Genomic DNA, 19,370 nt, shown 5'->3' on the forward strand with positions numbered 1-19,370 from the left:
ATGACGGTGCTGCACCCATCTGTGCTCATGCTCTGGTTCAACACATCTCATATTTCATGCATTTATGTTGGTTAATTTTATTTTTTATTTTAATTTTATAGGGACAGACAGGCATAGAGTATTTCATGAACAAACTAAAGCGCAATTTCATTATGCATTAAACAGCTGAAGATATTCTAAATTAATTGAAGAGCCTATAAACTGTGAAAACCAGAGGTTGTTAACACAGATTGCTTGTTCTGTCGCATCATTCAAAGTCAAAATCTGATACATATTCACCTTTTCCTGTGAAAGTAAAACAAAGTTTTCACATTTTTAAAGCTGGATCAAGGCACATTCAAAGTAGAATCACCAAAGCTAATCATTTTCAGTATCATTGCTGACAATTTATTACCTAATTTTTGTTTCATGTAAGATGTGAATGTTGCACAGTCATGGAGAATGTTGAGAAATGTGGGGGTTTTTTTTCCAACCAAGACCACTTGCTTTTAAAATCTAAAACAAGAAGGCTAACATTAAACAATGTCAATGCCATTACAATCTCCCAATCTCTTCTTCCATCACCACGATTGCTCTTTTTCTCCTCCCCTCTCCCCTCCTCACTCGTGCCTCTATAAACAACTAACACTCAAGGTTCCCATCCCCAGACTACAAATAGCAGCCATCATAGGTTGTGTAGCAAATGACCCTTTCAAAAACTCAGCAAAGTGGCTTTTACAGCACAAAGACATTTCCTGTCTGGACGTTTATTGACACAAGAGCATCTTGGATAGGAAACTCAGATGTGGGAACCAAGTGCCCTCTCCTCCAGCTGATGCTCTAAACAGTCCAGCCCATATCAGTGTCTAACACTTGTTAGACAGTTAGCTAGTTCAGACATGTTCTCCTATTATAATAAATCACAGCTGCCATGAACAGAAAAAAATAAATTCATAATTCTTCTGACATCCACAGCAATCAGAGTGTATCCAGAAGCATCCCCTACAACTCACAAGCTATACCACAAAAATGTTCTAAAAGCAATAACAGAAAAACATCCCCTTTTACCTTCTTTACAGTATGCATGATGTAGGCTATTCGAGTGGGGAGAGGTTCAACAATTTGTTCAGCTACAGTAACAGTCAATCCATGAATACTAGTAAAAAGGGAAGCCATTTGGCTGTTTTTAGAAATGCACACATCACACTGTACAGTCAGCTCTCTGCGAGCTGGCTAAATAAGCCAGTTCTTTCTCATTTCAAATGGTAAAGAACTGGCTTATTTAGCCAGCTCACAGAGAAAGAACCCATCAACCTGAGAAAATGCCAAAACGTAGTTACAGATACAGCCAGGGCTTAAAACATACTCTGGTTCATCAACTTTTTATACTCTAAATGGGACCTACTTTACAGAACGAACATCATGTTGTGTTGAAGAAAAACAGAAATTAGCGATTACGACCATGACCTCATTAGGACAGTGTTTACTGAGGTAATAAATCAAGTGAGAAGTAGGGTAATTTTCTCATAGACCTCTATATAGCCCTTCTTTATTTAACCACTGGAGTTACAACTTGCTGGCAAAGGATGCAGGTTAAAAGACTTTCACATTGGCATCCAGCTATAGCCAATTTTTTTTTAAAAAGTCGTGAATTCATTAAAACAACCTGAAAATCAAGACATATCAGATAATTGCTTCTGCTTAATTTCAGACCAGCAATTGAATACTAAAACTATATGACATCAGCTTGTGAGATTGTCTTCTTTTCAAGACTACAGATGCTCTAGAGTTTCAAATGCTGTCTTGACAACAAAAAAACTCATGTAAGACACCTACAAACTTGATTAGTTCGCTCACGATGATCAAAATGGCATTTTCTTCATTGCATTGAAACAATTCTGTCCCTTTCAAATAATCCCCTAAATTATTGAATTGTTAATGCTGTCCAACAACAGAAATTGTAATCAAATGGTCGTAGTTTGCAAATTTCATATACTTTAAGTCTTCTGTAAAATCGTGGGAAAGCAAATATGGTGAATGCATTAAATGTTAACATCTTGAGAGATTTTTTTTTAAAGGCAGTGATTCAAAGCTGAGGACCATAAGGTACAAAAATGTGTGGGCATACAATGATGTGTGATTCACAGATGAGAGGATAAATAATATTTTTCAAAAGCATAAGAAATGTGTGTTTGGACTGAGTATGAACTCTCCTTTGTACAAGTTGAAGAAGATGGAGGAGGAAGGATGGAGGGTCTGTGATAAAAGAACATTCAACACACATAAACACACATTCAAAAATAGCAAACACTAGCCCACGACTGACAATGTGATGATATGAGTCATTGATGATGAATCACTTTGACACTTTTTACAGAATGACTGGCCAATCACAATTAAAATCATCATAACAATGAAATAATGGGACACTATAGTTGCTGTTCACATACGAATGTTCATTACATCAGATTTGCACAGAATCTAAAAGGGGAAAATTGCCCCTTGTTAAGTGCATGCCTGGTCAGTGTTAATGGAACATGTAGTTTATTGAAGAAATAAGCATTGTAATGTGTGATCTGTTGACAAAAAAAATGCCTGCTGCACCCGGCCCACTATGCAAACCAATGTCATTATTTAAAGTGTCCAGTGATGTAATTGTTGGAGGAAATGTCAGGCTTCGCCTCCCCAACTGCAGATAGACAGAGGGTGTGCTGCCAGTCCAAACCAGAACTTCCTCGTTCTCTTGGCATGTACAGTCGAGTAAAGTAGTAATGCTTACAACAGGGAAAATGTTATCTCAAAATATGAATGCACAAGGACAGTTCTTCCAATGTTTTGGCAGGCGTTATTATTCAGCGACTGAGCCAGAATATACAAGTGAAAATGCAGCAGAGAGGCTGAGAGTGCAGTGTGCAGGAGATGGCCAGCTGGGTCCACCCAGAGCATTATATTTGTTCAAAATGCTTCCGATTCCAGGAGAAAATAAATACGGAATATGGAAAAGAGTTGGGTTTGTTTGAACATTTTTTTCTTCTATTATCCATCCTCAGTCCCCTTCCCCCAAAATCTGTGCCAATTATTAGGGCCTGAGCCTGAAGGTACTTCAGGCGAAGACCCTATTATGTTTGCTCGGCAGAGGAACACATTAGCAGCACTAAAAACACACACTAAACAGTGTCCCAGCCCCCCCAACACCCATGAGGCAGCTCGTTTTTTTCTTGTCTTCGTGTTTACATTAAACAGATTGATAAACTGCCTCTAAAGTAAAGTACAATAAGGCCATTCGTCAGTGTCAGCTCTTCATAGATCAGCACTGTTGAGCCAATAGACTGGGAATATAACACTGAGCAGTCCAGAGTCCCTAGAGACGCACTCTTTATTGTGTAAGACAGACTGAGCCCACTTCTGTTGATGTAATTTCACCTTTCATATCTTAAGTTCTTTTTGGTTATAATAACTAAGTTATCAATTAGTCACTTCGTTGAATAACCAGTTACTTGTTTAATAAGAATATAAAAAACAAAGAAAATTTGTACTTTGGGTACAGGTAAAATACATGTATGTGATGTGCATGTTGGGATTACAAATAAAAAATGCAAACTGTCATTGTAACATCAACAAAAATAAAACTACTACGTAATTTAAAACTAGCCCATGTGGAAAATGCCAAATATAAGCCAACTAAGTATGCTGAAATTCATACACCATAAAAAGTAGTTGTAAACTATGTTTAATATTCACTTTGTTGAACAGCTATCCAAAATACAGACAATTGCTCAGGAAGACAGTGAACTGGGATCTCTCTTATGTTTGAGCAAGCTTGCTGGATATTCCATATGTACACAGGCCAAAAAAAACATAGAAATCATTCAACTGGGTAGGTTTTTTTCCCAGCGTGGGCCAGATCTGGCTTGTAGGCCTTCAGTTTGACACAGTTTATGACACTGGAGTACAACAGGCAGATGAGAACAACACTGTCTACATACTCTATGAGCTAAATTAAAAACTTAGTTAACTGATCATTATGTGATCAGTGAACTAGAATCGTTGATTACTTCTCAGCCTGGGAAAGCATTTTTTATGTCTTCTGTTTCTCTGTGGGTACTTAATCACGTCTGAGAAAATAATCCTGAAATTGTAATCTGAGGCTTTCTTGGCCTTCGCTAATAAAAATGTGTAAAAAAAAAAATGCAAATATATTAACAGGAAGTCTGCATTGGGATCAAGCTATGTTGGAGCTTGACCAGTACACGGAGGTAAAAGTCAGGGTGTTTCAGTCTCTGTTGACTGTTTTTTTTCTAATCCCTCCCTTGTGAGTCATCCCATTTATGGAAGTGCAACATTAAATTAGTGTACCACTTAGTAGATGTGTGAACAAGAAAAACGGGACCAACAGCAACAATGTGTACTGAATAAGAGATCAAATCAGCAACTCTACTGCATACTTGTATTAATTTTAAATTCCTTTGTGCTTTGCCTTTAATTAATGCTGTGAAAATTTCAATTTAGAGATGAAAAATAGGAAACAGAACAGGATAAACACAAAAAAAAAAAAAATCAATTGGTTGAGACAGGGTCACTCTTCTGCATCAATTGTCCTTTGTCCATTAAGTTTGGCCTTCCAAGCAGTTTCAGTCTTTTGTGTGCCATCCAAGCTACATGGTCACTCTGTTTGCTGGTGAGCAAGATGTATGTATTAAGCCCATGTATGTAAATGTATGTCTACCCAGAGGGCAGCAGTGCTTCTCATGTTATCAGGTTAGATCCCAGTGTGTGGTCTTGTCTAGATGAGACTTGACAAAACATTTGATATGCATCAGTATCCCAGATCCAGCCTGGTCATGTCAGAACAGGAAATTATTCTGTCTGCACGAGGAGGCAATTAAGAGGAGAGGTTAAGTGATGTGATTCAGCCATATTTACATGTAAAATGATCACTCAGAGAGAAAGTTCGAGGGTCTTTCACATAAGTGTCAGCTGCCACTGATGACAAAATTTTCTGACTGCTTCTCTGCTACTAGCTGAACAGACAGGAGTTGAGCCTCTTGCTTGCGATACAGTTGACTCTTTTTCATGGAAAGTCACACAAGTTTGTCCTGAAGAGTGCAAGAATTGGGATGAGTGAGAAATACATGAATGAGCAAGTTCTGATATTACAATCATGATACATTGATATATAATCAATCTGAGCAAAGTGACTGAGGCAACTACCAGTGGAAGCGAATGATAAAATTGATGGCCGGATGAGGAAATTGGGAATTTTAAGAGGGCTGCCTAAACAACCACAGCCTGTGACAAATTACAAGCAACAAAATGATACTATCTTATCTTGAGAATTTTTTTGTGGCTCATCAAGCTCAAACTAAAGAGAGAAGAGCTGCATTCATAGTGCCCTTGAAAAGTGGTAGGAAAAATGGTATTGTTACTACCAGAATGTTTCACCATGGTATAAAGGAAAAATGGCATGCTGGCACATCTCTTGCGGAGTATACTCTGAAGATACACAGATGTGGTAGCCATTAAAGCAATAGATGTGATCGGCAACACAGGCCCCACGTTCTCTGCCTTCTCTTGACAAATTTGTTGAGAGAGAATACTAATAACTTTGCCCACATTCCTGCGGATTACATCTCCTTTCTACCCTCCCAACAATTTAATCCTCAGTTCAGTCTGGTGAACGGCACACCACTGAATCCACCCCTCCACCATTCACACACTAATTATAGGTTTGGTCAACTTTTGGTCAACAAAAGAATGTTGCAACTTCCCACGGTCACAGTCCTCAAATGAAGAGCCACAGACATAATCAAAAGGTGTGAGAAGAAATGAGTGATGTTTGATGGGTGGAGAGGAAGGGCAGTGGCAGAGAATGACAACAGTAGGAAGAAAGGCATAAAAGTAGAGGGGGTGTGGAAAAACCACAATGAACCACATGATCTGGAACCACTTCCGACAATATCTGCAACACTCAAATACCCAACAAGCAGTTGTTATGGAAAAGCGGAGGCTACACATATAGACTCTACCCTCAAACAGAGCTGAAGATGTATCTGTAAAGCATTATGAACTTGGGTAGTCCTGCTGGGGCACTGGCTGCACAAATTCAACCATTGCACTCATTCCATACCATGTCAAATGACAATCCCATAAAAAGATAATATTTTCTCACTTCAGTGATTATTAAAGGCTACATTCTTGATATACTGTAAAAAGTATGTAAAGTATATCAACTGGGATAACATATGTTTTATTAAAAATCATTATACAACTTCTGTCAGTATGTACAAATAACATTCCTTACACATAACTCCGGAAAGAAACTGAGAAATGACATTGTTCTTAGTGACTGCATGTTACGTAACAAGCTGGTACTTCTCAGACATCAAAAGGGGCCATTGCAGGAGAATCCTACAACAACTGCTGTGCTAAAATAATGCAAAATGGAGGACAGACTGGCTCAATATCAAACAGCAGTCCTCAAGCAGCGCACAAATTACATTACACAAAGAAAACTTGTAATGTGTAGAACTGCATTGCTGTGATCGAATGAGACAGTGTAAGGGGATGGATTACATTATGCTCCTCTCTCTGCCTCATACTGTGGATAAAAATAAAATGAAATACCCTTTGTTGTTGCTGCTATTTTTTAAAAAACAGATCCCCTAGTTCTGGGGACCTTAGATGAGAAATTAGATACCAGTACACAAGGAAATACACCGCGAGTCACAGGACAGCTATATAAGTATAGTCAGGGTAAATACACAGTTCTTTTTTGGGTCAGAACCTGATTTTCATACATTTGAAATAATTTCTCTTCGAGCATCTTTATTTTCAATACGTTCAACATATTTGTGGGAAAACTACAACACAGATTCCGCAAAACATATCTTTGTGCATTTTTTTCCAATTAAGAGCTCACCACTGATATACTTTGTTTTTAAGACTGAAGACATTTAACTCAAATTTGTGGGAGGCAAAATGAGCTGAAAGATGACATATATAAACACTGCATAACAGAGAAGACAGCTTTCTCTATTTTAGTGACAAAATACTCAAATAAAACTATCTGCAGGGAGACACATGGTTTGCTGAGAGGAAAATACAGAACAAAATAGAATCTTGTGATTCTGAGGGAAAAAAAGAACTTTCCAAATCATTAGCATTAAACTGTGTGCTGATTAAAGGGCGAGCAGAGTGGACTAATCTCACTACAGAAAAATTAAATGGGAAGGCATTCCTTTTCCAGTGTCACCCTCACCAAGTAGAGATAGCGCTTAACATCATGGTAAAAAGAAAAAAACTTTTCTTTTATCACCCCCTTATAACATGGACAAATTGCCCTCAGGGAACATGGGTGAAGATTAAATATACATCCAACCACTTCCTGGATAACAAGCTCAACAAGGTGATGAATCTCTATGAAAATGTTTAAAATCTGAGTGATGGGGCACATTCTGCCAATAATCTTTACAATCTATCAGTGGCATGTTCTTGTGTGCTATAGGAGAGTCTTTTCTTTAAAATCATATGGCACCACATTAAAAAATACAATTTTTTGTTCCTACATTTTTCTTTACTACATAGAAATCCCACTTTTATAGAAAAAAAGACCATACTTCCCTTGGGAAATCACTTACTTGAAGCACTTATTACGACTCCAATCCAATACAACCATACAATACTTTAAGTACAGTAAGAATACTGTAAAAGGTCCTGGGAAAAAGTCTCCCTACATCCTCTCAGGTAAATTTCAATAATTTACTCAATTATGTTTGCATAAACTTGAGTCATAAGCAAAGATGATACCAAAAATCCTTTGCGAGTTTTATTCACACGATTAACAGGGTAAGCCAAAGCTTCTGTCAGTGCTCATCAGCAATGTCTCTTATTGGGGTTAGAAATGACAGATGCTTTGCATCATGTGGTTCAGTTTCACTGATGCACCAGATTCTTTTGGTCACAGTTCTCTTTTTACCAAACTCCCAATTTCTTCTTTTTGTCTCTCTCTCTGTTGCTCTCTCTCTGCTGATATGGTGAAAATCAATGGCTCCACTATTCTCTGGAAGTCAGCCTGCTAATGAAATCTTATCTGCTATGAGTCACCCATCCGATAGCTGCTGGGACAATGACATGCAGGAGTCTCTGCAGTAAACCTTTATGTGCACATTCATTCAAACAAACAGATCTGTTGTGTGTAGAGATGAACATGGATAATGTATGCCATTCTTAAAATTAACGATCCAAATAAAATGTAAAACATACACACAAATATACTGTCAAGCTGCAAGCAGGAGTCTGGCTGTTATGGATAATAAAAAAGTGTTCTCAACAGCTTGCTCCTGTTTGTTCATTCAGTATGTATTTTGAATCTAAATGTCCATATCCTTTCCTCTAAAAAGCATGTTGGCAAAATTGAGAGACAAATATTTTCTATTACAATAAATTTTTCACAAATATTTTGTATTCAACAGTGACAGTAGCAATAGTACTTTATTTACATAAGCAAAAATTTCACATATCACAAAAAGCTACAACAGACCTATAAGCTATATACTATATTCAAGCTTAGAATATGTGGTCTTCATGCAATTACTCAAACTCATTAACCACTAACTTACTTCTTTCATAACATTAATGAGCAGAGAACAGCAGGTACTGAAGCTTAAATAAATTAACAGTAGCACACAAATCCTGAGTTTTCTTTCTTTAAACAAAATATAACAATATCCTTACTCTATGTATGTATTACAGGCACAATACAGGCACAAAAACAAAGGGAGCCCACTGAACTTGTTGATGAACAAAATGAATGAAAAAAAAACTTTTGTTACGTGTCCCTCCCCAGCAGTCAGTTGCCACAGCGACCTTGTCTGCCCTGGCCAGCTTGACTTTTAACCCCTATTTTTCCTTGTAGTGTTTTTCAATGTGTTTATTCAAAGTAGCTCTTAGTGGCATTACATACTTGGAATCCTGAAACTGAGCACTGATGGGTGGCATATTAGTCCAGCAGCAATGTAATGTTTGACTATTCATTGGATTTAGTCATTAATACTGTATGTGGTGGCACTCTTACTAAAATGAAGAGTCACAAAATGTACATCTGAAAATGTGATGAATTCATGTTAGCTTTGAAAATGTATTCATCCCAAACAAAGTTGTAAACACAATGAGCAAGCTACAACAAATGTATTTTATGCGACTTGAAGTTATCATGGAGGAGGGCCACAGAGTTACGTTAAGGGCCCATAAAAATAACTACCTAAATTTAATCAGTTACATCAACTTAGTTGAAATTCATGTTTGCATCCATGTTTTAATTTTAGAACATTTTGGCATAATACTTGATGTAAACCAGGTCTACAGCACATGTACACAGGAAGTGCAAACACATAAAGCCTCTCACTCACTCAAACAGAAATGTTCCGTGTAAGCAGTACAAACGGGAAAACATGTCACGCACAGCTGGCGGGACACTTCCTCACATGCTGTGTTTCTCTTTTAATCGCATCCTCAAAACAGTTGTCTGACTGTCAATCCCTCCATCTCCATCTCCCTCTCTCTCACACTCTCTCACCCATCCAACCTTTCAATCCATCCTGCATCACTACATTCCTCAACCCAACCAGCACCAATCTAAACGGTTCTAATCTCTTCCTGTAGCAATGTCTCTGCGTCACTATGTTAGTGCATCCTCTGCTGATTGAAACTGACATCTGTTTGCACTGGTCTGGCTCTTAGCCATACAGTACAAATACACATCAAATGCTTGCACCAGACACATCCCTGAAAATTATAAAGAGGGGAATGTCAGTCCTACATGGATGAGTGCAATGTATTTTTTTTCCTTTTAAATGTCAGAACAGAGTGCTGCCTGAACTAAGATGGAAGGAGGAAGAAAAAAGGGACATGAAAACTAAAGCCTGAAGAGTAAACATTAAAAAAGTTAGCTTTATACTGTTTATTCATACTCTGTACTTCATTGATATCAGTGAATATACAGCTAATATCAGAGAAGACAGTAACTCATTAAAGAGGGCACAAGTTGAAAGTAAGTGGCACTCGAGAGACACGTTTCAGATTACACGATCGTGAGCACACACACACACATATATACATATATACACACATATATATACACACACATATATACATATATATACACACATATACATACATATATACACACACACATATATACACATATACATATATACACACATACATATACACATATACACACACATTATATGTATATCTATATATCTATATATATCTATATCTATATATCTATATCTATATATATATACACACATATATATACACACAGTATATATATTCTATAACCAATTTATTCACAGGCAGAAAAGGTCCATTTAGCGGTAACATGGTTCCATGTTCCTCTATTAAATAGCAGCAAAGAAACCTGTGCAAAGCTTTAACAGACATCTTAAGGACATACAAGCACATGGAGGGCTCAATGACTGCCTGATTGCCTAGAGCAAGTAAAATGTCTATTTAAACAAAACAAAACAAGTTTTTCATGCAGTGGTCAGGGTTAAGACTTGGGGCTATTTGCTTCCTTAACGTATATGCCTTCTGGCTCCTGCCAGAAAAGCTTAAAAAAATGCATTAAGGTGATTATTAAACTGTGGAACATCGATCCATCTGCTACTGTGATTGACTGGCACTGCCCCCTCTCTGCTGCAACAAGACTATTCTTTGCTCTTATTGGATTGAAAATAAGGAGTAACATTATAAAATTATTTTTCTGCAGACTTTTTTTATTCATCCCTTGATTTCATATTTTTCGCCATGTCCTCCTGTGAGACATCCTACTTCCCTCCATGTATGTCTTCTTCTCAGACAATCTTGGACAGACATTTTAAATCTCCTTCTCATTTATCGGCATCACTCTTCTTATTTTTTATCTGCCATAAAATTGGTGATGACTTTAGAATATTCTTGTGTCCATTTCATTATCGATCTCTCTAATTTGGTATTGCAGATTGCTCTCTTCCCTGCACAGCCATCAAATCACTGTAAATATATACTAGTATGAAACCAGCCCTTCTCACATTTGTGTGTTAAGTATTATTATTATTATTATTATTATTAGTAGTAGTAGTAGTAGTAGTAGTAGTAGTAGTAGTAGTAGTAGTAGTAGTAGTAGTAGTAGTAGTAGTAGTAGTAGTAGTAGTAGTAGTAGTAGTAGTAGTAGTTGTAGTAGTGCTGAGGGAGATATACAGGGAGACCTTGTAATCCATGGTGTTAGGTGAACAAGGGATCTAAGATGTGACCTAAACAGACCCCTGCAGTGTTTGTCTGCTCTATGGTATGTATGATTTAACAGTCAGTCACTCAAAGTGAGAGCACAGATTTTGAAAAAACTTTGCAGTCAAGCCCACTTCAATGGCATAAAGGTCATCAACGGCTACGCTAACTTCAGTGAATTTGCTCTTCTATGGATTTTGCTTGTGGATGGATGTACCACTTTACTTATTTCTGTTTGTCGCTGACCACAGGCAAGCGTCATCATAGTGATGAGTTTAGCAGCAGCTACACTGTCCTATGATTAAACTCAACTGACTGATTAAATTAGACAACACATCTTCATCAGGAAGTCCCCTACTGTTTTGACAGCAGGCTCCTCTAATCTCTATGTGGGCCCTGTCAAACTGAAAACAGCATCCCTGGGCTGTTGATAAACACAGTTTTACCCTGTGGTTGTTTTAAATCTTCATGGGTAACATTTTCAGATGAAAAAAAATTAAGTGCCTTTGAGGAAACAAGAAGCAGATATTGCACTGGAAATTAGTTTAAAATATTTAGACAGGGAAAATGAAAACGATACCATGTAGCGTGCAGATTTAATGGTGAGAACTTTTAAGTACTTTTTAATCATCTTGCGCAATAAAACATTATCCGACCAAAAACAGGATACCACAAAAAGTTTATGTGATGGCATTTTTTGAGACCAGAGGAATATATCACTTTGGGGAAAAATATTGATCTAACTGAAGAAAAACCTTGTCTTCCTCAGCTGCCACAGGATTATACAAACATGTCTGTTTATCTGGCTCTGAATCTAAGGCATCATTACATAAGTGTGTGTGAGAGAGAGCGAGAGAGAGAGACTGGGTGTGTCTGCGCAGAAAACAAGACAGCATTTGGGAGGGCTGTTTAGAGGCTGTTGTGTCTATGAATGGATGGATGAACATGGTGTTACGAAGAGTGGGAACAAGAACAAGCCGTTACATTTTGACTACATTGCCTTCCATTGCCTCCCTGCTCCCAACCGGCCCCCCAAAGTTACTAGGAGTAGCCTTATCTAGTCTTTGTATATATTGTGTAACTTTAATTCATCACATAGCTGCCGGCACTAGGCAAATACAAATGTAGCCACTGCATTTTTACATTCTGTGCACACCAGTAATGGCAGACAGTGTAAACAATCAATTGTCTGGGCTCATGATGGAAAGTACTGCCCAGTGTGATATACGTAGAAGAGTTAGTTTCATGTGAGAAGTCAACACCATATTGACAGTTGAAATCCTTTCTTAAAGTTTGCTTTGCATTCTATTGCATTGTATTGTATTGTATTGGAACTATTAATTCCAGCTGTACTCTGTCATTTGGATTAAAGCCAATAGGTTTCTACTACAGAGCTGTGGAATGCGGCTTTGAATCCCAGTCATTTAGATGTATTCTTCCAAAGCTTGTGGTTGTAATTATGCGGTCGTCAGGAAAAACACCTCTTAGCCTGGAGTAATGTTATCTGCACCTGTTGCCGTCCTATTTGTGTGAGTGGAGAAGCTACGTGAAGGTGTTTGACATGGAGAGCCTCTGGCTCAGAGAGCAGACAGGAGGATGGAATCAATGCAACCAGCAAATATGTTGAAGACATTCATTCTTCATAAACACAGATGGAAACACAATGGGTAACACTGAGGCCAGCAAAAATAGTCAATGCAATGTATTTTACAACAAATCAATGTCATTATTGTGACAGGCCTAAAGACCTGTGTGCAGGTCTGTACACAGCTAGCTTGCTATGGATTCAAAGCATGGATATACGTAAGGTGTCCAAATCTATGGAAGCCTTGACGAGTCACTAGTCATATTAAACTTGTGCCAGAATTAATAGGATCTCAATTTATTCATCAGGATTGAGAATCAGTGGCACGGTTTTTAAATTAATTGAACACGAGGGCTGGCAGGGAGACACGAGACAGGATTCTGCATGTCATTTTCACAGAGACTGTGCTGCTCTCTTATCTCTCTGTATTATCATACAACCTCTTGCAGACCCATGAGGGCAGTTTCTGATGCATCATCCCACATGAGTCATTACATATTTGGCCAAAGGCAAGACATCAAGTTACTTAGTCGGGTTTGCAACAACAACACTTCTTTACTTACCAAACAAACAACACACCATACCATAGGCAGTACTTACACCCCTATGGCACAGACCTGGTGTGCCACTGCCCATCAACTGGTTTCAAGCCCAACCAACACCGATACACATCAAAAACATTTTTATTCAGGAATCACTAATAAACTGCTGTTGGGAGTCTCTGCCTAGCTCATTACCCAAGCAGACATGAGTCAGCCTCATGGCCGTTACCAGGGAAACCATATAGTAGTAGAGCCTCTTGAGTGAGAGTTGGAGCTCACCTTATATGCAGGCTGACCAGAGACATGCTGCCTATCAGAAAGCACTGATCAATCCTCCAAGGTTCCCGAAGTCGTAGTTGTGTTTTTTTCATGCTGCAATGTAGTGTTTTTTTTTTTTATTATTATACAATATAAATTATAATCACATGAAGCACATTTCCACAATCCAGTCCATTATTGTGTCTTCAACTCTGTTTCACTAGTATAGACAATGCCAATTATGACTTACAAAGAGTGGCATTTGAGTAAGTTTGGAATATACGTCAACTCAATTATTTGCTGAAATCGGCAGGCTTTAAAAAACTTGGCAATTTTTGCAGGATGCTGCTCCCAAAGGAAAAGCTTACTCTTTAAGTTAAGGTCTTTCAGTTTATCATCGACACTAATCAACAAAATATAAGCCCATGATGACAAAATTATTAATAGTCCAGAGTTAATAAATTGATGTCAAGTGCTAGCAGTAGAAACAAAAACAACATATGGCTATTCTGTAAAAAGTCAATCAGTAACCACAGCACAGACATCAAGTTGCTTCTACTACTCAAAGATGTTTATGCGCTTATGCTTTTGACAACCTGAGTCTGCCCCATGAGCTGAGCAGAAAAAAGAATTCGGACTGAGCTGATTCATACTGATACACTTGACACTGCCAACTCTATCATCACATGGGCAAAAAAATGATTAAGCTATGGTTTAATAAAAAGTCAAGTAATAGTCCATCAAAGGAATCAAGTGGAGCCGCCATATGGCCTGATGTCCTCCATGACCTCTGCTCTGCAGTGTTCCAGTTAAGTCTGATTCCTACAACTAGCAAATGGGATAAACAAGACTACACATCTGAGGCCTTGCAAGAGGCCACAAAGCAGCAGTGCTCACTACAACCCAAAATTGAGGGATGAAGCCAACAACCCATTTACTACACACTAGAGACATATTGACTACATACTGATTCTGTTTTCTTCCAGTCTGTTCAGTGCAATGCCAGCATTCTTCTGATTGTGGAACTACGATCATTTAAATTAAATCATTTTTTTCCAGTGAGAACACACATATGCTTATGTAATGATAGGATGTGTTATCTATCATTAAGATTATAAGATGCTTAATTTACAATGTTTATTTTTGGACAATGGAAGTGCCTGAAATTGGAAGTGTTGAGGCTCTAGGAAGGACAAGAAAATTTCATAGCTGTCCGAATAAGATTTAATCGTTGGTGTGTACAGGGATATTTCGTCTTTTTAATTGTGAAAAGTTAGATAGTCAATACAAGCAGTGATAAATATTCTGAGGAGGAGATCCAAAATATTCAAAGTAAAATGCATAGCAATCTGCAAATTTGGTTTCCATGTTTGTTACAGTTGTAAGTTACACGCTGTCTTTATGACGTTTAAATTTTAGTAACTTCAGAGCTGTTTCATTCCAACTCCCAGCCAAACTGAGGTTTCACAGACTCCCAAGTGCAGGACTGGAGCTGGACCACCCACCTCTGAATAGAGGAGAGAGACTGCTCAAACCAGAGTTAATGAAAGAACATTATCATGTGTTTATTTTTTTACATAAAGTCATGAAGTAGACATGTCCAAAATGGTTGCCTACATTAGCATTTGCCTGGAAGGCTCAGAGCTTATTTATAACAGTAGATGATATGTCGAGCCATTTATCAACTCATTAGATGCAGATTTTTACTTAATTGAAAAGAAATAACAATATTGGACACCAGCATCACAGTTTATTATTCCATCACAGTCATACAACTTTGTTTACAGTTAAAAAAAAAAAAATTTGTATGGACCATCCAAGTGTTTTATTAAGACTACTGTTTTAGATCTACAGCTACCTGTTTAGCTCCAACCCTCACATTCCAAAGGGATCAAGAATCCCACGCATAGTTACCTTCAGGAGAGCTGAGTAAACCTACAGTGAAACAACTATTACACAAGTGCCTACTCTTGTGCTTACAGAAAAGTACACAAGACATCTGTTACTTAAAATGACATCATTCTAGGAATAACAAATACACTATGCCTCATGAGCCATGATTACAGAAGCAGAAACTCCAACAAATTATCTAAAAAAATATTATGATAAATTTACTTAGTGTTAATATAAAGTGTAGGGGTGAAGGTCATTTAAAGAAAATTAGCTTGATTTTTCTTTTTTACCTCATGGTATCATTTAGAGGTCATAGTTTAGCTTAACATTCCTGTCTTTATGTTGGGAGGTTGTCATGTCAGACACAGAACCATCTATCAAAAGCATGTATCTATGACATTAACTGAAATTAAGTAATCATTCTGTGTGGTCAACCCCAAGTGTTATACAGGGACAACCATGCTAGCCATGGCATTGAGCTTTAAAAAGCAGAGCTAACAGGGATTAGCTTCCAATTTTAACACCTGACTGTAATCCTGCCCACACACAGTCCATACTAAGCCTGAGCTAGCCATACAAATGGACAGGACACTGTTAACACTTTTTTTTCTTTTCAATGTAACTGTTACCTAACAACCTGGCTCGTGACAAATTCAGTCAATGACAGGACAGAACACTTATGGAGAGGGAGTGAGTAATAGATTAGCCTGTGATTTCTTTCTTGAGGTGCAGTTGGAGAATTCTATATTAAAACTACTGTCAACCAGCAGGTTCTGTATTACTCCTGCATTGTTCAGAAGAGTTACACAGATAAAAGGTAGACCACGTATTGGTAAAAAGATTAGTGCTTTCTAGACCATCTTACTGATTAGCCCTGCACAAGAGGGATTGAATGCCAGGACATACATCAAGTACTAATATTAAAAACATAAATGAGCTTTGTTGCCTATTTATCTTGCTAAGAGATGTTAGATATATTATTGATCACACATCTTAACTGGCACAGTAAGCAAGACACTATTGGACATCTCTGGCCTGTATGCAAGCCCAGCGCTAAACTCCAAAAGAGACAAAGGGTTTAGGCTTCCTCATCAACAACATTTCATTCATCACTTACCCATACTCTGCATAGAGACATGAATGTGTCACAGTACAAATTGACCACATTACAACCGCCTTCACTCTGTTACGTCTACATATGCCTTTACTCATGATAGAGTAGTGCGAAATATTAATATATTGCTATCAAACATTCAGAGATTTTTTTTTTTTTTGCATCAGCCACTTCAACTTATTGAAGTGTGTGCAGTGGGGGGGAAATGAGTCAAAGTGCAGGTGCATCCACTTCTGTTTGTGACTGGGAGTATGACAGTGAGCAAGAGAGTGGGGTCCATAACTCCAAAAATAGAATTTAACTAGGAGTGCTCCTGAAGGTCTGTGGCTGGAGCTACGTTATCTCAAGTGCTCCAACAGTTTGGTGTTTTGCATCTGTTTAGATGCGCACAAAACATACATATTATGTGCAGATCCATACTGAATTATAAAATATCATTTTTTCCTCTGTGCCAACATTTCAGATATTTTCTTAAATGACAATGTTTGAGAAAAAACATGGATGAAAAGACACAACCACAAAAAGAACCAGACAATGAGATCCCTATTAAACAGCAGACACACTGAAATACAGCTATTCATGTACCAGAATAAACAGGCCCAAGGAATACAGTCATCCAGCCAATATAGTTCAGGAACAAAACACAAAAAATCTGAATGAAATCTGCATATATTAAAAGCAATCATAACTGTTTAGTATGAAAGCAATATTCTGTCTTTCCACACATTCACTGCCTCAAAATATTACCCGTTTATGACTGAATAAGATTTGTATAATTCAAGGTTGATGAAACACCAAGCAATATTTCTAGGTTGTTCTAAGCAACTATACAACCATAATTTGCTACACGTAAGATGCCTAACTATGTGAAAGACATGAAATAAAAAGGTATGGGATGGGGGTAATAATGAGCCAGCTGCAAAGCGGTAGGGATTCATCCTTCTATCTCTGGCCTTCCCCCCGATGATGTCATCAGTTAAAGGGACATGAAAATAAAATATCAAATTTTCTCTTTACACACTCGAACCAACAGCAATGGACCAATCCAACCATGGGTGGGTGCAAATGCACACATGTACACAACCCTTAAAAACATGTAATCCCCAAGCATATGATGGCCACATAGTGGTGTCATATGGCGCTGCGTGTGCATGTGTATGCATGTGCCTCAGAGTACACCATACAAAGAGAATTTATACAAGTGAGCCAGCTGGACACATAAGCCTCCTGCACAATAACTCCAAATAATCCTTTACGATGGGAAGTGGGAAAAAGGGGGTGGGGTGGGGTGGTGGGGACACCGAGATATACACTCAACTACAAAAGGTACACGGTTCAATTAGCTTCACCATTGTGCCCCTGTGGTAGACATTCAGGGTCTGTGCCCATTTCCTGAGAATAACATGCAAGCCGCTGGAATGTATGCACTCAAAATAGCACAGTAGCTTATGACATTTGAACCTCCCAAACATACACTTGCTTGCCAGCAGATGAAACGCTGTAGGACAAGGACATAAAGGGGATTACCTTGTATCGCAACAGAAAAAGGGGACAGCATGTTAATAAGAAAGAAAATCATCTTACCTTCCATCATGGTTGCAGATTTGCATTCCTCTACCTCCAAGGATCCTGAAATGAAAGCAGGAGATGTGGGGAAGAAGTCCTGGTTACCAGAGAGATACAGTAGAATTGATGGGTAGAAGAGCAGCCGAGTGTGTGTGGCTAACGCCCTGGCTAACTGTGAGCCTCCAACACCCCCAGACGTCGCCTGTCAACTAGCCAAAGAGGGAGAGATAGAGAGAGAGACAGAGAGATACAAAGAGATAGAGAGGAGAAAGGAGGGGTTGGGGCCTGGCTGGGCTAGCTGCCTTTCAGAGCTGGGGCTTAAGCCATGGATGCTGCTACTGCTGCTGCTGCGGCTCTAACCTACACACTCAGCAGAGGATGCTTAGAGGTAGGGGAAAAGCTAACGGGAGGAAAAATAAATAAATATGAGAACCAGGGTAGAGAGAGGTAGGGAGGGAGAGAGGGAGGGAGAGAGGGAGAGTGGGAGGGAGGGAGGGAGGGAGAGAGGCTGGGTGTGTGTGTGTGTGTGTGTGTGTGTGTGTGTGTGTGTGTGTGTGTGTGTGTGTGTGTGTGTGTGTGCACGCGCGTGTCTGGGAGGGGGGTAGTTGTGTTGAGGAGGGGCCAAGGCAGTTTGCTGAGGTCATAGACAAGCTCAGCCAATCCCTGCAGCTTTTCGTGGAGTCACATGGCTTACAGCTTGAATCTCCTGACATGGCCCAAAAGAACTCTTCATTAGTAACCCTTCTAGCTTAACAAATAACTCTGTACATGCACAAAACACACCAGTGTACACATCTAAGTAGAGGAACAGAAAAAAGCCAACATACAGGTCAAGAATGGATACAGAGGAGATGCAAATATACCAAATACACACAGCCCTCCCCTTCACCCTACCTTGTGTCAGTTTAGCCTGCCGAGCCTGTCCAGCAGTGAGTGACAATTAGTTGCTCACAGAGACAATAACGTGCAAGTGTGAAGCCAATGACAATCCATGGCTGGTGCACGGACATGTATACACACACACACACACACACAAACACACACACACACACACACACACACACACACGCGCGCGACCTACATTAACACACCACTGCACAAAATGTTAGCCCCGTACTCTCTCAGTGACTATTCCTGTAGTAGCTGCTTCTGTGTCCTGCCT

General features: G+C 38.7%; 1 protein-coding gene across 11 annotated transcripts in view; it reads right to left on the reverse strand.

Annotated features, from left to right (window-relative positions):
- Positions 1–19,370, reverse strand: part of sgip1a (SH3GL interacting endocytic adaptor 1a) — a 51,382-nt gene extending 32,012 nt beyond the window's left edge. For 5 of the 11 annotated variants that reach the window (XM_086223320.1, XM_086223322.1, XM_086223326.1 and 2 more), the window contains exon 1: positions 18,227–18,646. In XM_086223320.1, coding sequence (XP_086079446.1) covers positions 18,227–18,236 — 10 coding nt within the window. In that variant the 5' untranslated portion in view covers positions 18,237–18,646. Of the gene's footprint in view, positions 1–18,226; positions 18,647–19,102 lie in introns of those variants that run through there. The other 6 variants (XM_086223325.1, XM_086223323.1, XM_086223324.1 and 3 more) reach the window with 3 other exon arrangements.

This window comes from Aulostomus chinensis, chromosome 14, assembly GCF_037954235.1.
Source record: "Aulostomus chinensis isolate RoL2024-O1b breed Wild chromosome 14, RoL_Achi_v1.0, whole genome shotgun sequence".
Lineage (NCBI taxonomy): Eukaryota > Metazoa > Chordata > Actinopteri > Syngnathiformes > Aulostomidae > Aulostomus > Aulostomus chinensis.